We start from the raw sequence: 23,595 nt of genomic DNA, 5'->3' as shown, positions 1-23,595 counted from the left end.
ATTAAAATTGGCTCTTAAGTGCAAAATACACCGTTTTAACAGAGGGGGTGACTGCTATATAATTGCGTTTGCAAATTAGAGAATGTAATTGGAAATTGGAACCTGAGTCTTTTAATTTGTAGTTGTATATCCTGTTTCCACTGGCTTGCAAATCCCAATTAAGCCTGTGAGCTCCAGTGACCTTCTTGGGTTGTATTCATAAAGTATGCGAAAGTAGAGGTCTTGGTCTCAGCACATCATTAAACACAGGTCATGTGACTTTACCAGCAACCCATCTGACCAGCTGTCAGCTATATTTACAGTATGTTCAATTTACATTTTTACCTTTTTGTTTTATTTAATTAGAAAAAATGCATGTTATGTATACATGTATACAGTGAACATCGTTAATGTAATCAGAGGCTCCACAATCTTTGCGTGGTCTTCTGTATTGTATTGTAGACTATTTAGGTCTCTACATTGATGCTGTGTTGCTGGGCAACAGGGCACAAGCGGGCCAGACACCCAGGAAGTGGCTGAACTCTCCCTGGTGTTAGTTACACATACCTATGTCCTCTGTGTGTGAGACCTGATTAAGAAAGCAAGCACAGAACACATAAAAAAAGGAATAATTCACACTTTTCAGAGGCAAGCAAATGTAACACAACAATTCATTATGAAAGAGTTGAACAAAGGAAAGATAAAAAGGAAACAGAGAGAAATAATAATTTTTCTGCCAGATTCTATTAAGGGTGGCATCTTAGTTTTGGCTCACTGATCCATCTCGGATGATCCGTCTCTCCAACATCTGTCTCCAATTACTCCTCTCTTCCGCTATCACATCTCTCATCAGCTTAACGGGGTCTGAGCAAAGATTTGCATACAGCGTGGCAATAGGCGATTAATTTCTTTTTTTTTTTTTGCTCTTTCTTCCTGAAGAAACAAAGAGGACTAATGACAGCTGAGGGTAATTAAACAACAGAGAAAACAAAGACAGGAAAGGGAGAGAAGAAGTTGTCATATTGTGTCTCAGGGGATAGAGGCGACTGTTGCCACGAGAGCAAGCAGTCGGACAGAACGCCTCATGAGGGATTGATGCCACCTGCGTGCCAGGCTTTCATCATCTGAGATTTGGCCCTGGGCGTCTTGATGTATTTTGCTCCTTCGAAGAGCCAAATGATTGTTCACTGATCACGAGAGAGTGACAAGTTAAGCAATTTTGGCTGTGGTGTGTGAGAAGATAGGACTGCACTTGTGTTCGAAACTCCAAAACAAAGTTCTAATGTTAACATTGCTTATGGGGCATTTAGTATATCTCCAAATTCAAAAGTGTATCCTCTTATGTGCAAAACCAAGCAATATACAGTAACAAAAAGTAAATGTAAAGTGGCAACTGCACATATTTACTCTATCCTCTTGATATTATTGTAGCTATAAAATATTCATTTTTTCTTTTTATATCATGGTGGTTGTTATTAAAACAGGCTATATCACCTCACTGCCATGACAAATCCTCCTCATACTATTCAAGAGAAACTGTCCTGAAACAACCCTCCTCACGTATATTGATGCACTATGATGCATGGAAGGGGAGGTGCCGTCTCTCTCTCTTCTGTGCCTTGATTGATTCTCCTGCACCTAATCTTATCTTTATTCAGATCTTCACGTATCTGCAGGAAGCCAGCTAGTGCAGACTGGGGGGAATATTTGGCTGGGGAGCAGCCTCTCATTGTAATGCTCTCTGATTTGTCAAATGAGGCCCAAACAAAGGCAGCACAGAGTGTGTGGGATGCAAGTAAAAAAGACAGTGAGGGAACAAGCCAAGACACAGATCTAGTTGGCTGAAGGATAGACAAAATCCTTTTGTAGGTCTGTGAAGGTGTGGTTCATGTTTATGTGTGTGTATGTGAAAGAGAGTGAGAGACTGGGAGATACCAAAAGAGAAACTAGCTATAATGCTTATAAACTGGATGAAGTTCTGGTTACTTGGTGCTTGTGGCCTGAGATGTAAGGATAGTAGAAGTAGATTTGAGCTTGTCTCTGGGCTTCTGCTTTTTTCACTCTGTGTCTGTCTCACATCAACCTCTCTCTCATTTCTCAAAATCAAACAAATCAAAGGCAAAGTAGAGTGATGCAAGAAAACATATGCAGAAGTATGAGTGTGGGCTGTGGGAAGACAGTTAAGAGCTAGGAGCAAGTTTGTGTAGAGAGACAGAAATGAGAAAGATTTGACAGTAAAATACAAAGTTTAATGATGTAATTCCTGAATTAAAATCATATAATAAGTGTCTGTGCAATTTACAAACCTCATTATCAATCCTATAAAGTGAAATGGGATGATTCAACAGGCAGACTGCGTTATTGAGGCAGTCCTCGCTAGAAACACGACAGCAACAGTTCTTTGAGCGGTTTATACTTCGACAGAGGAGGGTAGATAAAAGCAGACGGTGAAGCACAGTTAACGAATAGTTTCATTCGTTTTAGACACTGGCTCTCTTTTCCCTTACAGGTCAGCAGTCAGCAAAACAGATTTCTTTCACTTTAGAGCTGATTATTTCACTGTGAGATTAAAACAGTAATAAATATGGAACATGTTCTCTGCTGGGTGGATAAAGATGTGCAGTCCCCGCAAATCCATGTGGATAACATAATGCTAAATAACAAAATAAGGCATGAATAAAAACTGTGAAAAAATGTCCTCGTCTGTTATGGCCACGAGTTTTCATCTGGAGTTTTTACTGTTGCTGCCACTTCATCAGTGTATTCCCCCTGGAAAGAACAAAGCACACAATCTCCCATGTGTAAAACATTTCACATCCACTGCTTAAAGGCTAAATACTGAACATTTAAGAAACTGACTTCACACTAGGGAACGATTTGTTATGTGCCGCTTTAAAAGTGTTTGTAATCTGAGATGTAATTTATGGATGAGGAAGAAGACGGTTTTTGATATGTTTGAGTTTAAACTTAAAGCAAGATGAAGAATCTGCTATTCCTTTTGCCTGTTGGGTGCTTGAGGTCTCTGAGAGAAGGGAGGAGAGAGAAAAAGAGTTTGACAGAGAGAGAAAGGGAGAGGGAGAGAGAGAGTTAGAGAGATTGAGAGAGAGATTGAGAGAGAGAGAGAGAGAGAGAGAGAGAGAGAGAGGACCCTGGAGTAGTTTAGCCGTTTTGAAGTTTTCAGCTTGGCCAGACTCTGAAGCAAAACTGTTTGAACCATGGATGAGATAGAGGGACCTCTTGAAACACACCTAGACACTCATTGGGTCAGTTCTGTAATATAATTGTGTCAGAATGTGTATGAGCTTACCTTGAGGGGCACAGTCATGTACCTATACAGAGGCTTTCTTTCAGGTGATCAAAAATGTTAAGAACAATTGAAGACATTGAAGCCTTTTTTTTTTTTAAATGAGAACACAACTGAATTTAGGTCATTTTTTACTTTTTTTTTTTTTTTTTTTTTTAATTCAGACTAATAAAACTGTAAGAATGTCTGACCTATACCTCCTGGATGTGGTCATGTGACTTTAGTTTTTGAAAGGATTTTTCCTTTAAAGCCTGCCTTGCTCAGCCATGTCTCTGTTCACATACCATTAACGTACTTCGTCTGATATACTTTGTGGTATTCTGATAAATTTCTATGTTGACTGTGTTACACTGTGGTTAGGTAAAATTATGTACATCTTAACATTCTAATCATAAGCTAGTCAGTATTTTACTAGAATATTTAAAACTAGTAAAGACAAAGAATCCAGGAACAGGAGGATCAATTAGTTTCAATTTAACTATTCTCTGTTTCCTGTGCCTGGGAAAAAAAAAGAAACAGATCAGAGCTGCTGCAAAAAATAGCTCAGACTCATGGTTCAGTGGTGTTACGGCTTCATTAAATGAGCTCCGCCATCACCAAAACACTTTAAAACTGATAAACAAGACACATAGAACTTAAACAATGAAACAGAATTAGTTTCTCTTCCCCAGGAAGGAGGGATGGAAAAGTGGTGTAAGTGACGGAACAAAAGTAGAGGGAGGAGGAAAAGAGACGCTGAGATGACTTTAATTTAATGATTATGGATCTTACTGGGTTGTCCTGTCACAATCATGAAAGAGAGAAAACAAGGTCCAATGCAGTGATTAGGATTCATAGGTGGATGTTTGATGGGGTGAGTGTGTGTGTGTCCATGTGATTGCCTGTGTGTCTATCTGTGTGTGAGAGTGTGATGGTTGCCAGAGTTTCTGTCAGTGTTTCTGAGGAAAACAGCCTCTGATAATTACCTTGGCACAACTGGAGTCACAACCCTGGACATGGAACAGAAGTTAAAGTACGTGCAGGTGTGTGTGTGTGTGTGTTTCTCAAGGACAGATTCATCACTTAGTGTCAAGTTTCTTGCATATAATAAATTCTTCGCTTCAGAAAAGACTTACAAGTCACAGTTATTAATATTAGCAGGACTTAAGGATTTGATTGTAATTCTCAAACCTGCAAATAAAAGTACTAAAAAAGTTCTCCAGATGCTATCTTAGGACAGGCAGCAAGTACAATAATTTCTCTCTTGTTCACCATTATGGGCTTTTATGAAACTCTAAAATGCTACTTAAAAGGTTATGTTTAGCACCAAAAATACCTAATGAGCATAGCCCACTGGTGGGCTGTATTCATAAAGAGTTTTTTTTTTATTAGTTGATTGAGGCTTTTGTTTGAGGGTTGAGCGCAATGTTACGATGAGAGACAGGCTGTTCTCTTCTATTGTTGGACCTCCACTCCTCTGAGAACGAACCTCACATTTTTAGATTTGATCAAGGGCCCAGATGCAATAGCAAGAAACTCAAAGTATTTTTCTGTGTTTGTAATAGTGCAGAGATAGAAGCATTTCTATAAGAAAAGAAAAAATGTAATATGAAGAAATGACAATACATCAGTAGAATAGAAAATCAATAGAATGTGCAAGCTTAGATAAATTCCTGATGGAACACTGAATTGTATACATATGAACATATAAACTTGATTAAAATAGCACCTACAGATCATATTGTACTGTACTAAAAATAGTCTCTGTGGACTGTTAATTTCTTACTATCATTTCTTGCGAGATATTAAAGCTACTCTGATCTAGAAAACTTAAAGATATTACTAGAAATATGAAGCAATTATGTATATTTTTCTTTAAAAAATTGAATTGCATTGGCATATTTCCTAAATGTTTATTTAACTGTTCTCATGTGTATGTTAGCGGCAGCTGCTGTGAAAATGTGCTCTGCTTCCATGACTCTGGTCTTAAAAGTCAAAATAGGTCAAACAGGACACTGTAGGTGGACAGGAATATCATCTTTTAAGTGGAAACAAAGTGGAGACTCAAATGCAGGGTGTCAAAAGGTGCATGTAAACAGTTTAACCTGAACAACACCTTAATTGGAATGTGGCCCATTGCCAAGTTACTCCATGCATGCGAATGTGGCTTGTGAAGCATTTAAGGCTGGCTTGCCTAGATAATCCCACTGAGTCCTTACCAAACTCGAGAGCTCATCCATCTTGTCTGCCGCTGACCTTACATTTCTTACAGCATCAGACAGAAGGTAGAGTTTAAGACTCTTCCTCATTTGGTCCTTGGCATGCTGCAGACCTCAGGGAGATGAGCTATGAGTGTCAGACACTTTGAAAGCAGTGGTACTGTTGATAGTTTGGAAGAGAGGAACCAAGAAAAAAGAGAAAGGCAAAACAAAGTACTCGTACATTTAACATACTCTGAGTCGTGGGCAGATAAAGAGAATAATAAAGGATTTCGCAGTCTTCTTGGGCCCAGACAGTTCCCAGCAGTTAGAAAGTTGCGAACCTTTTCATGTGAGCTGCTTAAATAATCACAATCAAAGGCAGCACAGCAACAGGAGCAAGCTGGCCTTCGACGCATCCCTTTTATGTTACCCCTCCAATCCTCCGATGTCTTCAGTGATTAAGCAAACTTGAGCCAATATTAGATTGATGCTTTGCATATAGACTACTTGTTGTGGTACATCAAATCAAGTGCTCCCTATGTACCATTACATTATCTCTGTTTATGAAACACAGCAGCAGCTGCAGGCAGGATCACTGGCTCCAGCATCATTTTCATTGTGAGGATCGTTCCCTTTATATGATTGCATGCTATATAGGCATTGCTATGATTGTTATTTTATTGATTATAGTTTAACTGAATTAAACACACATCACTGGAAGCAGTCGTATTGTGATCTGAAGACTGGTACATTTGAAGTGATCTTCATTTCAAGTGTTGCCATGTGAGGTCCCAAACCCATGGTTTAAAGCTCCCATGAATTACCATTGTTAATTCTAACTATACTAGTGAAGAGTTTTACATCTCTTACATCCTTTTAGTTTGTTATCACAGGGACAATTCAGTCAGCAATATTAAAGCCTGATGAGCTCAACCCCTTCTCAAACATATCCTGTTTTACCCCTACTCTATCAGGCCAGGGTTGTTTATTATAATATGCAGTACTTTCTCCATTATCACTCATTCTCTCTCCTCTTTTTTTAAATATTGGCTGATGAAGAGTACTTCTAAGTACAAGTTATTTTCTTTCTCCATTCAGCTTCTTCTAAAATGGCTTATGAATCAGAGTAAGCACATTAATTTCACTCTCTTTCACTTTCTTCTGAAAGACATCAACACAAAAGTTTTTAAAGCCATGCAAACTTTTTTTTTTCTTTTGCTTGTTTTTGTGTTCTTTCCCTTGCAGGCATGCTGTGATCCAAAAGTAAGCTAAAGCATTACCACAATGCCTAAATCCAAAGGACTGGAAGATGCTGTCACTCTTAATTTGACTGACAGATGTTTTTTAATGCAGGATCTTTTTAACAACTAAGTCTAGGTTATTGATGTTTTCTTTTCTGTTAAAGGGTTTACCTGTGTCAGTTGTTTTTGCCAATACAGCAGTAAAAAGCAGACAAAAACGCTGATTTTCTATTAAGAAAAACTCAATTACATATGTGAACTGAGGTTAAAAAAATGTGTTTGACAAAAACATCTCTCTAAACTTTCCCAAGGATTGTACAAGTTTAAGCATTTGTGATATCTGTTGGTGATATTGATAAGGATTTATGTCACCTCATTGTAATTCACCTCTATGTGTTTACTACATGTGTATATGCAGTGCTTTGCTCCTGAGACAGGTCTTAGCTAAAAGTGGTTGACATTATATGGCCACTTTTATACTTAGAATTCAGGTACTTCACATGCTAAAGAATAATGACAGTGTTCATGAGATTAGCAAAGTGGTGGTTGTGTTTTCAGTGTGGCTGACATCAGAGGTCACTGCATGCATAGTGTGCATAATAATTCTTTTCAGCCCCTTTCACCCGAATATAGTGAGAAAAAAAGTGGCCTTAATGTTCAATTGTCAGCTGTTGAAACAGATTTTTTACTAATTCCCTCAGTACAAAGCCCGTAATCTTTCCAATTCAAAAGCAATAATGAAAAGCCATAAAATTTTTCTTCAAAGTAATAAAGTGCTCTTTCCACTCTTTTTAAGGTTGTAAAGAGCAGAATGAGCCATTCTGATGCCCTGCAGTGAATTACTGCACACACACACACACATGCACACACATGACTACACGCACATACACACACACACCCCGAAATACACACATATACACTTCAGAGGACTACAGACTGTGAAATTACCCAATCAGAGGGTCTTGTCGGTTCTCAGACATTAGTCATCACACATAAGCCAGCTGAGGTGATACACGCACACACACAAACACACACAGTGAAGACAGAGGGGTTTGAAAATTTCATAAAGCTCCATTAAAGTTAATGACACACCAAGTCCAAAATAATGAGTTAGAAGAAAAGTGTGTGCGTGTGTCTGTGCGTGCATGTGTGAGTGCGTGTGTCTGTTGTTCTTTTCACCTTAGGCTATTTGAGTGAATTGTCAGTAGAGGTGTCAGGATGTGAATATCACAGCCATGTTGTTTATTCTCCCCTTTTCATTTTCCTGTGAAAATATAGATTTATTGAATGTTAACGGAAAAACCATGTTAACAACTTGCACCTTAACTTCCATAAAACAAACTGTGATTCTCACCTTGAGTCACTTTGACCTTCAAGTTCTTCTCACCCACAAGCTATAAGAGGATACTTTACACCTACCTACAGTTTAATCACACATACACATACAAAACAAGGACAGAGCCATAAAAATGTAAAACGTGTCCAACACATACCTACACAGGCTGTAATAAAGATGAGCCAACAAGCTATTAATGCATCTACAGTCAAGAGGGAATATTAAACAGTAAAATTGCTGTGCTGTAAAGTTTGCCATCCCACAGTAGACTATGAGTGTAATCCTGGTACAACACAATAGACCGTGGTTATGAAATATCTGTATGCTGGGCTGAATTTGTCCTCTTAGACCACCTCTGCGGTTCCTCAACCATGATTCATGTTGTTTCAACAAAGTGTGGGTCTGCATCAGGCAGTGATGCTATGTTGCCAGCACACCAATATACTGTAGGTCAATATGTGATGCAATATGCCTCCACTTGTGTTTGTTGAATTGTTGAAAGTGTTTTTGCTAAATTAAATTAAATTAAATCTTAAATGGATCAAGAGATTATATCCTGCATGACCTGAGATAAAGATGCACCTTTCTGAACACTGTTCACATCTTTTTTTTTTTTTCTTTCTTTCAGGTGAAGTACGGCAGGTTTGGCTTTGTGTGGGATGCTGCAGTGCTGGAGTACGTTGCTAATAATGATGAGGATTGCTCCTTCTACACTGTCAGCAACAGCGCACCAGACCGTGGATATGGTATCGCCATGCAGCACGGCAGCCCCTACAGGGACATTTTCTCCCAGAGGTAAGAGTTGTAACAGTAAACAGCAGTCAGCAGCATCCTTGGCTGCATTTTATTTGTTATTTAAAGCACATGTTTCATATGCACAGTGATGGAGTCGTCACTTTTGTTCTATGCTGTTTATCCCAGTTTCAGGTTGAGAAATATCTTCTGCTTTTGAGAAGAGTTATGAAAAATTGCATTCATATATATATTCTTCTTGAAAAGTCGTGTAAGTTTTTTATGACTGCTCCAAATTTATTTCAGCCAAATAAAAATGGCCTCCCCCATAAAGTTTGTCCCTCTGCAGTGTTTCAGGAAGCTGCTCTCTAGGTCAGACACCAAGTAAATAGCAGATTCAATTGTACATTTATCTTCAAGAGGAAATAGGCGAACAGCACTTTCACAACTTGTGTGCAGCTAGGTTGCTTAACCTCTGCATGAACCATTGGTTCTCTCTGAGGTTAAGCAAGTGTGACAACTCATCGTTACGAATAAGTAGGTGGCAGAGATGTATCCAAACTGATCCCAGCTGTTTATCTTGTTGCTGTAGCACACAGTGGGGGTTTTGTTGGTTCAAAGCATGGATCAAGACAGTAACTGAATTTATTCATTCATTCATTCACTAGCTATCTGGTCACTTATGGCTACTAGGAAGCTTAGTAATGTCTGCAGACACAACACAAAGGTCATTAATCATCTTCTTTCAGCAGCTGAGCTGACTGAATCTGTGCTGTGCTTGTGCGATGCATAGTGTCCTTGTTTGTTTGTTTGCATTAATGTTAAATGTCAGACTGCGATGTAAACGAGATCACCAGATTAGAGGTTCAGTCATATGAGATGAAGTGTTCCTATGAAGACCACATAAGGATCAGCTGCATCCCTACGGAGCATCATGTCGGCTTTATTCACGATCAAGCACAAGATCATTTTAAGATGAAGGAAAACAAAAATGTCTAATGCCTTCATTAAGCTGTCGTAATTTATATTATGTAAAATGTTTGTATGTGTGTGTGTGTGTGTGTGTGTGTGTGTGTGTGTGTGTGTGTGTGTGTGTGTGTGTGTGTGTGTGTGTGTGTGTGTGTGTGTGTTAAGAAATGGAAATGCATTTTATGTGCATGGCCAGGAATGTGTGAGCTTTACAGAATGTGTGAGTGACTGGGCCTGTCTGTTTATAGCTCCATATCCGGTGAAGCATTTCGCTCCAGAATATTGCCTATCATGGCTGTTATTAAAATAAACAAGCAATTAATTGACAGGCCATGTTTCCAATTCCCTCCTATTATTTCAGGGGCAATGTCACACTCTCGGGAAGACAGTTTCAAACAGTTTACTCACACTAGTCCCCATGGTTCAAACAAAAAACAGACAGAGAAATTATCAGGAGAAAAAATGATTACAGAGGTATAATTGTTTTGTTTTTCTTTGCGATGATTTTTATATTTCTCATCCTGACATTTGGTATTATACGGATTAATGAAGCACTAAAGGGAGGTTCAACAGGAAGTACTGTGTATTAGCGGTCCCTGCCCTGACACCATGGAGAGATGTTTCACTGCTTGATTATCTTAGGTGGCACAGTCATAAGTCTGGAGACTTGCTGATGCGTCTTTCAATTGGATCTGTGTTTACTGGTCCACCTCAATTTGTTCAAAATAAAATAATAATGTACTGGGTTCAGTGGTATTTTTCTTTAAAATAACTCAACCAACCACCACTGCATTTGAGCAGAACATAATCAACTTCAATGATAGTGATTAAATTGGAGATTTGCTTTATTGTAACTCTAATATTCCACTCTCCGTGCTCATAGACACCTGTGATAGAGAGGAAGTTTAAGGCAAAGACTTTTTTTTGGTTTTTCACTTTGATAGTAGCAGTAAAGTTGAAGTTGTTGAATTATCAAGCAGTCAGTCTCTGCTGCCAGCAATGTGTCCAGAATGCTGTGACGGCACCTTTCCAAAATACTGGGGGGAAATGTTGTGGAACTAGTATACAAGCCTGAGTTTTATTAAGTCAACAAATGACACAGACTACAGTATCTACAGAAATTAGATTAGCGTGATTTTGTTCTCATCAGTACTGTGCTATATTGTACTGAATAATTCTCATGCACTATAATGGGATTTCTAAAGCAGTATGGAGTAGACAAGGCTAAAGCCGGCCAAAAACCACTAGAGCCAATGGGAGGAATTATATAAGTAGCCAACATCTGCTAAGCCTGCTTAACCCTTCTCAGATGCCAGCACAGACGTGTGTCTACTCAAATTGTGTGAGACCCCAGTCTCAGTGTAACGATACTGTAGCCCATGTATCAGTATATTCTGTCAGGCATTTTTCTCTTTTTGCAAGTGATATTTAATGTCTTGACATGACATAGTAGAAGAAAATAATGACTACGGCCTCAGGGTTTTCTATCATCGTTTTAGAAGAACACACTCTATATCAAGATCTATGTAAGGCTTTTGATTCTGGCTATCACAACATTTTGTTAGATAAGTTTTGTAAGTTTGAATAGTTCTGCCAACAGCTGGTTGTCATATCTTCCTAATAGAAGGAGTAGTAGTAGAAGTAGTAATTTTCAAACCAAGCCCTGTTGAGTACTCAAAAACGTGTCCCACAGTGCTGGATTTTAGGTGCCCATCTTTTTAATAGAGAGGGGGTTAATAAGTATTGTATCATCCAGGCTGGATTATGGTTAATGCAGTTTTTACTACTATAATTTATTCCAGCACAGTTCAAAACACTCGTTCCTCTGAGGAAGGTTTATTTCTAATGCTTTTTTTAAGTAATGTATCTCTGTGTATTTGTTTCTGTATCCATAATTTGTTCTTTGGCCCCTTTTTGCAAAAGAGATATTGATCTCGCTAAAATGTCCTGAGTTAATAAAACTTAATAAGAAGAAAAGGACAAAAAGAGAAAGGGAAATACTGTAAAGAGAACACAAACATGTAAGATTACATCTAGAATTGATAAAGATCCAAATAGATTGTGTGGTGTAATTGAAGATGGAATCTTACTGGTACTTCCTATATATTTGTGTGTATCAGTAAGTATGTGCGTTCTGCATACTTGAGGAGTGTTTACTACCTGTAGTTCCCTGGTGGTAACATAAGAAATGAAAAGGCATTTATTTGCTCTGACACTTTGGAGAGAAAGAGAGAGGGGCTCTATCTGTAGAAACAGACAGGCTGCTACAACTTCATTGTTTTTAACCACTTTGTTTTGTGAAGAAGCCATTGCCCAAATTCAAGTGCAGCACCACTTCATGCCTGTGTTTCTGTTTGTGTGTGGGAGTGTGTGGATTTGGGTGTATTTGTGGATGCTGTAGTACAAATAATGTGCAACTGTGTATGTGTTTGTGGGTGCTGCCGTTCTGTGATTGATGGAGACACCCTGCAGATTTACCAGAGTCAGAAAAACAGTGGCGCAAAGGGTTAGTCTGCTAATTTATACTGACAGCTACTGACAAGTTGTTTTGAAGTGCTGAAGGGGCAAGACTGAAAAAAAATAAACCCTTTCTCACAGGCATATATTATTTTTGTCTGTGTGTCTGCAGGCATTGATGTGAAAATTTCAAATTGAAGATTTAATCCATAGCAGATGGACATCTTGAGGTTGCTGCAGTCTAAGAAGATAAGCTCTGGGCCAGACATTTTATTGTGCATTTTTGAACATGGTTGGATGTTTTACATTTTCATTGCAAGATAGATGAGGTGTTTTTTTGTGTGGTACTATGGTTAGGACTGCAGAATTTAAATCTTGATTTCATATGTCAGGTGTAGCGAGTGCAACAAATTCACTGAAAGTTAATGATAAATGTCAGTGGGAATAAAAACATTAGAGAAAATGAATTACATGCTCATTAATATGACTTCAGGGCCATGCTATCAAACATTGCATGTTTGATAAATCCTGTTTTTCAATTTAGCCACACGTGGTGTGCAATGAGTGTAAGATAACATAATAATATATAATAGTAATAATATGGATTTGATTATGGTCACACTGCTTTTTCCTGTAAATTCAGTAACAAAGATGCATTCATATTGTTTTATTACCTGGCTGCAGGCGAGTGTTCGGCTGTGGCCTGAGGGCTGATAGCTGAGTGCTTTTAAAATAGAGCCAAAGCACACTGCATTTCTGTGGGGACCATGGCAGTGCACGCTGTAAGGTATGCTTGAGGGGCCAAATGATGTGTATGACAGCAACAATTCATTGCTGCGGTCTCGGATGCATCACACCTTGGAGACCATGGGTTAAATTACAGTGGTGAACATGATTCATAAGCGGGCTTCATATTTTGAAATTACATTAGCCTGTGGCTTGTAATTTCCTGACACGGTTAATATTGCCCATCACCTGATCTGACCTCCTTGGCAAATGAGTCAAGATATCTTTGAAGATTCTCAGTCATCCAGGTCATGGTTATCCAAGGGGAGTTGAATTGAGGGCAGCTGGACTTGGTTGTGGATACTTGAAACGAATGTGAAGGGATTGGAACATTTTGAGGTTGAAATGCTTTGTTGAAATGCATTTCTTGCCCTTCAAGGAAACACACATCCGCTTTATGTCCTTCCACATAAAGAGGACAGAGCTTTGCCAAAAAGAGAAATATTTAATTCCAGTAGAGACCTTGGTAAAGTTCAGTATTGCCTTGTTGAGTTAGGGTTTCATTTGAGTAATGTGACAGGGTAAGATTTAGTCAGTTGCTCCTGTATCCTGCTAATATGTCTCCCTTATTGCCACATTTTTAAATATGTGAATGAGATAGCAGAGCCGAAGGCATGTGTATGTGTGAATGTGATAACTATAAACATTCTTTATTTTCTCCCCTCCTTTCCCAACATCTTTGGTGCAGACTTGCCTTTATTTCAGTCTTAAATCCAGCAATCCACACATGCGTTCTTCGTTGTTCTCTCTACAGCCTCAGCTCCTTCATGCATTTATTTTAAATCCTATCCAGACGATAAATTGAAGTCCAGCCACAGTCAGTGATGTGTCGCTAATATGAAAGTAGTTCTCTACTAAAAGTTTTTTAAGTGATACTAAAGTGCTCGGGGTCTCAATGAATACAAAGTAAAGTGTATATGGCTCATAAAAATAGTTTGTTTGTGATGCTTTCAGTATTCCGTCAAGCTTTTATATCAGCAGCTCTCATGACAATAAAATTGTCAACAATAGTTAAAAAAAACTGTTGATGAACGGACTTGTGAAAGTTTGAGTATTGCGAACCTTGAAGTGAAATTTAATGAATCGTGTAGTGGAGTTTTTCTTTGGAAATGTATATGATAGAGATAAACTAAATGGCACCATTGAAGGACACATATAAATGGCTTTTAAAGCTGCCTTTGTAAATCTTACATTTCAGTCCTAGCAGAAGGGTTGTAAACAGAGTCTGCAGAATAGGGCTTGGTGTATAATACTTGGTCCTGTACTGTTAGCTCTCTGTCACAGCTGTCAGGACAGTGAAGTAGTTCTGACAAAAAAAAAGGATTTCTAATAAGTCCCTCTAATTGTCCGTGGATTCGGCCAATACAAATTCTCATTTCACCTTAAAATATAATCAGGTCAACTGTGTTGAAGGAGATTTGCTCACTGTGACCCACACATCACCACTCAGTGCAGTTGTTATACCTACAAAACTTCAGACAAAACACAATCATAATCACAGAACAGATGACTAGCAACCAAAACCAAGTCAGTAAGCCAACCTTAAAGATTCATTTGAATAATCGCTTAAGTAATTTCTTAAGCAAACACATCAATGTAATATGATTCCATCTATTTCAGTATGTTGATTTTCTGCTTTCCTTTGTTTTTATACATTATAAATTACAAACATCTTTCGGTTTTGTTGGTCAGACAAAACAAGTCATTTTGTATAACACAGTTTGTGTAACATTTTTGTGTCAGTTACTGCACAACAAAGGTTGCCTAGCGCAGCTTTAGCTTCCTCACATATTAGTCTCCTATACATATTTTGCTGAGAGCAGTTTCACTTTGCTTTGTCACTGAGGATCTTGAATTGACTTTTAGCTTCACTTGCTTCACTTGCTATTCTTTTCTTTTGGGAGCTTCAAGGAGCAAGGGACATATTGACTTTGCATTGGCATTTTTTCAAGTTTATTTTTTCTTTTTTCTTTCCCCTTCTCTCTGTCTGTCTCTTTCTTAATGATTAATTTGTTGTATTGACCATTTCTATTCACATTTCAACTCCAAATCCAGATTTCCATTTTGATCTTGTGGGAAGGAAAAAGACCACAACAATGGCAGAGAGGAATACACGCAGCAATTGCAAAAATTTCTGTGCATTCAGTCACTGAAGACCATCAAAATGATTCTTATTTTGAAAATTCCTTGTAGTCCCATGATGCTTTGAGCTATGTGCATAATAGGAATAAAGCTTAATCAAGGGTCCTGCTAAAGAACCCAAAAGCTAAATAGCAAGTTACCCGACTCACTGATTCTTGCTCCCCATCATACATACACATTCATTTTCACAGTGAGCTCAAGTAAAGATGTAGGCTCTGAAGCCCTCAGTTTCCAGTCCATGGAAATCACCATCCATAGGGGAAAATAAGAATTGTGTGTGTGCAAATGTGACAGTGACATTGTTCCAGATGAGAAAAAATTGATTTAATGTCAAGTGTCAATTTAATCTCCCTCGCTCTCTCTCTGACTTTTTTTTTAAGCTCTCATGCTCTAAAGATGTCACTTCTCTACCAATCTATCACAGTCAAACCCAGCCCACACGCTTAGTACTCTCATTAAATCTTTATTAATTACAATTAATGATGGGGATGTGGCTCTCTCTCTCTCTCCATTTCTTTCTCTGTCACTCTCTCCCTCTCTCTATGTCTTAATGATAGTTAATGACTCTGTGACTTCTCTGTGTTGTTTATCATAGTTCAGCTTGATAATCTGTTCCAGTTCACCCACACAGTGTGGTTTAATGATGCTTAATTGAAAACTTTGTTGACAAAGTGTATGGCATTGGACCCTGAGAGTGCTAATTGGAATAATCGAGCTTTTCAAACTTTATTTTAGGGACCAGAGACTCATGGGTAAATAACCTTTCTTACCACATTGCTTGGGCTTCAACATATTGGCAATAATATAGTGAAAAGGCAACATTGTGGCTCAGTGACTAGCACTGGTGCTTCACAATAGGTCTTGTCTTCTCTGTGGGGGGTTTCAGTGCTACACCTCTCTCCTTTTGTCTTACCGAAGCATGGGTGCATATAACTGTATGGGTGCATACAACTCTGTTGCCCACACAAGAGTAATGCAATACAAGATTCTTGACTAGGATTTATTTTTTCCACTTCACTTCACTGTGCTACATGAAGCATGGATCATGTGTTTGCTCTGTCTCTTGTCTGTGGATAATTTGTCCAGTAAGGACAGAGAATGCCGGGCTACAATGTCAGGGGGATGCAACAATTATGGGCTGTGTGTGTGTGTGTCAGAGGGAAATGGGGTGAGTTGGAAAGTTCACACATCTTGAGCTTTGTTTTTTTTAGTTTGGACTTATTGTACAATAGAAGTACTAGGGTTTAAACTCGTAATTGTTCATCATCCTGGTGATATGTTGACGATAGCCCTTCACAGTGCTCAGTAAGGGTTTCAGAGTTTGTTTTTGAAATTATCAGGATGTCTGATACTGTTCAACTGTATGTTCTCTGCTCTGTCAAATGTGTCTGAGACAGCTAAAATCCCTTAATGTGCACCCAGCTTTAAAAATTTCACAAATTACCACAACATCCAACCAGGTCGTAGGCACTGTAACCGTGAGACAGAGGCCAACGTGTTGTCTCTGCCACTAAAATGATGCAGTGAAAATAACCAGTTTACAACTATGAAGGTCACTAGAGATACTTCTGTGGTTCACTTTATTTTTTATATTTGGCACCAAAAAAATCCACTCAAAAGCAAACTCAAATATGCACCACCAGTGCTGGAATAATAGTTCTGTCTGAGGTGACTGCAGCAGTCTGTGGCTGAATAAACAGACTTTCCAGCTTTCCAGTTGGGGGTATTGATGTATGGCTGTGGGTCAGTGTGCTTCAAGTCTTAGCTTCTATCAGCTTTTTTATCACCTGTTTTTTTTTTCTTCTTTTTAACTGAAACACAGGGAGAGAATAATCAGGCGCAGGTGCCCTTTGCTGACTGGGTCGATGATGCTGAGTCTCTCTGCTCCTCACTTAGACTTAGTCAATGCCCTGCTTGGGAAAATGGTAAACTGATTTGGACAAATAAACTATGAGACTGCGGCTCAGGTCAGTTTGTAGCTGTTCTTTTCACTCTTTGTGATTTTTATCACAAAGAGGCAGGTTTTGCTCATTCTTTGAAGCAGGTCACATAGCAAAACGCAACATGATATGACAATAATAATCTGATGCCTTATTGATTCCCCCTCGTCTCTGCAGGCAGGTCAGAAATCAGGTTCAGCAGACCTTTAGCGTGCGGTGATTCAGCATCTAAGGATACTTCAGTGGGTTGTTTGTTTGCTGGGTGCCAGAGTTCAGCTCTCTAGTTGAAGCCTGGCCTCCCTAATCACTGTTTCACTCTCACCTACCCAGAGTAATTGAAATACCAGCAGCCACACAAGGTGTCACCTTGAAAAACCTGCTATATGTCTGTCTCACTGAACTTATTCTAGTTCACAAACAAATTACATATTTTCTAAGACATCCTCGTACACCATGAACTTCTCTTACACTGCAGTCATCAGAACTACGGTGAAACTACTTTTAGATACTTTTTTTGACTTTATTATATGAACATTATTCCTCATCATGTTTTCCAGTGAGGCTAACACCAGTGAGGCAGCCAGAGACCGCTGATGTTGCCAGCTTTGCGCTAAGCTAGTAACTGAGGTGTCAGCCCAGTGTTGTTTTCATTTAAGGAGCTGACAGCCAACGGTCGTCTCAGAGCAACAAACTAATTTTAGCATAACACTTCTGTCTCTCATCTCCCCTCTTCTACCCCCTCTCTGCTCATTTCATTTGACATTCCTCTTCTGTTTACTCCTCTCATGCATTGTCTTTTCTCCTCTGTTTACTCAGCTTTCTTCATCTACTCCGTATCCCCTTCTTTCTCACCTGTGCCTTTCTCCTTTCTATGATTTTGTTGTCAGCCATCCATCCAGACTGAACACACTGCCAGTTTTCTTCTGCTCCCCTCTCATTTTCTCACTCAATCTTCCATTTTCCCTTACTCTCCAGGTCTCTCACATCGCCTCTCCCTCTGTCTTCACGTTCTCGCTCGACCTATCACCTCACTGCAACCTCCTCTTTTCACCGTCTCCAACTTAAAATTGTGTTTGCTACAGAAGTGACAGGAGAAGAATATTCGTAAAAAAAAGAGCAAGGCTGTTGTAGTCACTGCAGACATATTTCACTGTCCCTCATACGGTAGTACTCTCTGAGATGACGCCCTGTGCCTCAGCACCTCTCACAGAAACAGTTATGAGGTCTATCTAGCCAGTTCTGAAATTCACTGAACTGTTTCACATTATGCTTGATCATCTAACCCACACTGCTCTGCGTTTTAACTGGCTACAGCTGCAGTAAAACCTGCTACTAGGGGAAGAGCAGCTTGGGACATAACCTGCATTTATAGGGGCCTTATGGATGGGCCTGGGGAAGACTGCAGAATCAACACAATATATGGAGTTACAGTGCATTTAAAGGGGCAATAAGTGAGATTTTTATTGTCCCATAGCAGAAAACAGCCATAATATATCTAGAGGGGGTTGATAGCCGAGTTGATCAATACCAATGACTCAACGATAAGTTTGCCAGGTGCTGAGATAACAGCCTTTCAAAACTCACTTTGTAGTGTGTAGTCTCAAGTTGGAACAGTCCCGCTATCCATTTGAGTTAGAAAGACACTCCCCATACCCCAGCCGTGGTGCATCAACGCAGTGTGAAATCTCTTAACAGTCCATTTTCACTCCAGTAGGGACATCATTTATAACATTAAGGGCTGCTCATTAAAACTGTTACAAATAGATGTTGCTGTCAAATGAAGTCAAATGAGCTCCTAAAAGGCCGCTTTTTTGGTAATATAAATTTAAACATGAAATGTTTTTAGAATTAATTACAACGATTCAAACTTAAAAAGGGCCATACAAAACTCTGAATAAGTCAAACACAAGATAATTTAAAATAACTTTTACGTCCACTCAAGGCTGCATGCTGTTTTTAACAAGCATTTTTGACTTTGAATCCAGTGATTTAGCTTCAGTGTTTGAAATTGTGCTTTTTTGTGTATGCTCACGCATTTGTGCATGTCTATACTTGTGAGGACAGTCATTAACATAATGCATTCCCTTCTGCCCCCTATCCAAATCACTATGGTATTCTTTTTTTTCAGCTTGAGTCAACTAATAATGTGTGATCATCCCACCATCAAGGCTGCTGCCATAGAGTTGCCATGGCAACATCTAGTCCACGCAGTAGCAGCCACTGCGGAGAGAACGGGGAGGCAGAGACAGAGTGCACATGCTCACAGACACACACACAGGCACACAGCAGTTGTCCCTCACCACACTGGCAACCCTTGCTCATTTGCTTTAACAGCCAGTGGGAGTGTTAAAGTCATTATAGATCTCCCTAGTCAAAGTCAACGATCTTAAAGCAAGGTGATAACTCATTACACACACACAGTGTTAATGCATCTCACAGCACACCAGCTGTTTCATAGACACACTCTGAGATGCACAAAGATGCATGCATGCGTACGCCATACACATACACAAATGCTAAATAGTAATACACTGCTACAAAGAGATGCAGTCATGCTGTACATGGATACACATGAACACACAGGACAGCTGTTTTACTCAAAAAGGCCATGACAGACACATAGGCACACTCAAATTAACCCTTATTCTGTAATTACATTTCACCTGTCAAACACACTTGACTGCCCTCATGCATGTAGCTGACACTGACATTGAAACCTTCACATATACTGTACATTTTAGTTGACAATGATGCATGATTTAATTAGATGTTAACATGCAGTTGACATTAATATAGTAGCCCCAGTGTTATATAATGAAGGACATGACACTAATACCCATACTGTACATCTTCAGACAGCAATGATATATAGTAGTTGCTATTCTTAGTCATTAAATTTATCTATTTCGTGATACTTCAGGCACCAGTGTGCTGACTTCTGACGCCTTGAGGAAAAAATACAAACAGCCCATGAGGGGAGGGGAAAAAAACTAAGAAACACATCTGACTGCAGACTCCTTCAGTTTAATATTCAAAAAATTCAAACTGAAATTAAAGCAAAAGAAATGTTTGTGGATAACTGTGTAGGGAAAAGCACACTGCTGTGGGTAAAATAAATTAGTTGTCAGATAACTTCTCCTGTGCTTTATCATGAACTCCATCAAACTCTGTGTAATGTAGTGGATCTTTCATGAAAATATAAAGGCCGTGACACACACAAACACACACACACACAAACACACACACACACACACAAGCACACTTTAATTAGCTGCTCCTAGCTCTCATTATGTCAGTTTGTCATTGTTTCTGAACAAGCCATGCATTACAGAACCATAGTGCATTTTGAATGTGTGGATAGGCTTTTACAGCTTGTGCATACCTTCACATTTCTATCTCTGTTGATGTGTGTTTTGTGCGTGTGTGTGCACAGGCACATTTGTGTGCCTGTGTGTTTTGTCAAGGGAAGATGTGTTTCTTTGGTTAGACAGCAACAGCCAAATTAGAGCTCTAGACAGATGGTGTACTGTGGGAAACCTTTGACTCAACCCATGTTTTTTGTCAGGAAGCTCACAGTGGCCTTTCATCCTGCTTGTCAGCCATGGGATAGAGATAAATGAGGCATAGTGGTAACCATTTTTGTGTGTTTAAAAATGAACATCACCAATACTCGCTTTTTCTCACAAAACTTAGATATTCCTCATCTAGTAGCTCCACGTGCTCACAATGATCTTCTCTAGGCTTGTCAATAACTAATTTTATGTGAGTGGAGTCGTTATGAATACACTTATGTAATCTGTAAGTGACCAGGCTCTAGACTAACACATGACCAAAACGAGAATTACCCCAGAAAACTCATATTCATTTATGAGTTAATATGTCTGGATTGCTGTCATATTTAAAAGGGCCTGTAGTGTGGCTTGTAAACATCTTCCTTTTCACTTTTGGTTTTGCACCATCTGTCCTAACTCAGGCAGTGGTAAGAGTTTTGATGTCTGGCACCACATATTACCAAGATCATCATCATTTCTTTCCTTTTTCCGGCACATATTCTACTGTTAAGATCACTGTATTTTAGTTTTCTACCTGTGGGCAGCATTAAGGAAGCTTGACCTCAGTGAGATAAATGTAAAGTAAATGTAAATGTAGCCATTATGTTTGTGTGCGTGTGTGTGTTCTTGTGAGAGCGTGTCAATGTTAGGGTTTGATTCAAGGGCCTATCAGGAAGCAGCCTTTGCATAACTCTGATAGGCCAATTACTGCAGAATGATAGATGATGAGCTCCACAAGCAGACAGGGTCGTAATAGAGGGTGCAGGGAGAGAAGGCTCTGACAAACCTGTTCTGCTCTATCCTCCCTCAAAGTTACATACAGCTTGGTCGCATCCTAATAATTTCTATGATGAAAGTCTCTTTTTGAAATGTTTGTTTTTATGTTTTGATCTGTTTGAAGTTGGGGAGTATGCCTTTTAGTTTATCTTGTGTCATGTTTTTTTGTTTGGCATCCTTTTGATTATCTAGAATTGGAAAAGGTTGGCATTTAGTAGGTCTTTGCATTAATATTTGAAAATTACATAAAAAAATTGAGCTTTAACTTATACATACAGCAAATAACCTCAACAAACAATAAGACCATACTTAAAATCATCTGGGGTTTTCTATAATATATTTCACTGTTAAATTCCCAGGTGCTGTTTAAATTCCCATTGCTATTTTTCCCTTCAAGAAAAAAAAACAGTTAATTACCCTTTCCGGTGTTTGTATGTTTCCCTCAAAGGTCAGCAGTAAACATCTTTTGTAGTATTTTGTCAAAATGTATTAACTGTCCCTAGTAACTGTGTTCACAGATGTTAAAGTAGTTGAACAAGAAAAATGTCACTTCTTATTTTCAGTGCCACACAATACCTGCGTGGCATGACATTTGTTAGGAACATAAGAACAGTCAACTCATGAGCGGAGATAACAAACAGCAACTCCAAACATAAAGCATGCCTCTTTTTCTGACAGACATGAAAAGACATCAGCTCAGACAAGAAATCTTTAGAAGTTGGCTGAATTCCAAGCAAGAAATGATGAAATATTTTGACAAAACATTGCCTGGTGTCTTTGATAGGTGGGATCGCTCTTATTCCATCTCATTAGCCTGTGTGTAATCCGTCTTTCTCTGAAGTGTCTGTCAGAGTGCAGGCTCGTGTATGTATGTGTGTGTGTGTGTGTGTGTGTGTGTGTGTGTACGTGTGAGAAACATCTGTTGTCAAAGTGAGAGATAAAAAGGTCAGTACTGTATGAAAGACGCAACACTTCTCTCTAAAAAAAAAAAAAAAAAAAAAAGGCTTGTTTCAACTTTCATTTACATTTGTTTTTCTGTGACACTGTCAACGGCTAAGAACTAGTAAGGAAACGCAGGTGCTATTCAAAAACCTAATCGTAGCCATTTCAGCTTGCATATCAACTGTGTGCCCTGCATCCAACACTGAAGTGTTTTTTTTGTTTGTTTTTTTTTGCACTATTTCTCTGCAGGCAATCAGTGTTCTTGCACTCAGAGGGTGCAAGGAGTTGTAAAGCATGAATCAGTGTCAGATGCAAAAGTCCTGTGTTATGTGTCATTTCAGTCCAAAAGTTACTTAGTAACATGTTTGAAAGGAAAAGGAGCTGGGGCCCACTGCACTACTAAAAAAGAACAGATGCAGGATTGATGTGCATGGAGGGATTTCTACACTGACTATTTCATTTTTATGCCAGTAGTATGATAACCAGGGCGTATAACTAGGCCAGGGCTGCCACTATACATGCTACCTCTGCTGAACACTTTATATATTGTATAAGCCTGGTAATCAGTGCAGATCAGTTTGTTTTGTTTGTTTTGAGTCAATATTGCATATAATCAACACAAAGTCTTATCTAATCTTGACGCTCATCCGCGCCGATCTGAGCTAAACAATCCCACAATCAAGCCGGCAGTTGGTGGACATGATCTTATTAGAATGACTGTTGGTGGATTTGCTGTTCGAATTAGTTTGTTATTCTTCTCTTATTGTGTGTTTCTCTTTTCTTCCCACACATGCGCACACACACACACACACACGCACTTTGTCTCTGCCTTTCGATGTGCCCCTCTCTCCTCCATGGCAGATCGTCTGTTAAATATCCAGCCGAATGTTAACAGAACCTCTGTTCGCCTGTCTGTCTGTGTGTGTCTGCAGCTCTCCTCCAAACCAAAAAGAACGACCCCGTTAAATAATAAGCTGAAGGCTAACAGAGGGACCCCATCAACCTCTGAGCTGTATCCTCTCTGAAGCCATCAATCGTGGGACTAAAGCTAGGCTGCATAATGACATTGTGGCAGTGTACACGCACTGTGCTGCAAAACATATTAATGTTAGCCATAATGAGTTTGACAGCCCAATATGGTTGTCAGGGATCAGGGAGGACTTTAACTGGCAAACACTGCCCTCAAATGGAGGAGAGGAGTTATAGCAACTGCAGTCAGAGCTGCAGTGTTGTCAAGTTCTGTGCAATTGACTTTGGTG

At 39.1% G+C, this 23,595-nt stretch overlaps 1 protein-coding gene across 1 annotated transcript in view; it reads left to right on the top strand.

Moving 5' to 3' along the window:
- Nucleotides 1-23,595, top strand: part of grid2 (glutamate receptor, ionotropic, delta 2) — a 438,282-nt gene that overhangs the window by 400,984 nt on the left and 13,703 nt on the right. The window contains exon 14 of the mRNA XM_041042607.1: nucleotides 8,669-8,835. Within this exon, the coding sequence (XP_040898541.1) occupies nucleotides 8,669-8,835 (167 nt within the window). The remainder of the gene's footprint in view (nucleotides 1-8,668; nucleotides 8,836-23,595) is intronic.

The sequence above is a fragment of the Toxotes jaculatrix genome, chromosome 7 (assembly GCF_017976425.1).
Source record: "Toxotes jaculatrix isolate fToxJac2 chromosome 7, fToxJac2.pri, whole genome shotgun sequence".
Lineage (NCBI taxonomy): Eukaryota > Metazoa > Chordata > Actinopteri > Toxotidae > Toxotes > Toxotes jaculatrix.
This window is presented reverse-complemented; position numbering and strand designations above follow the sequence as displayed.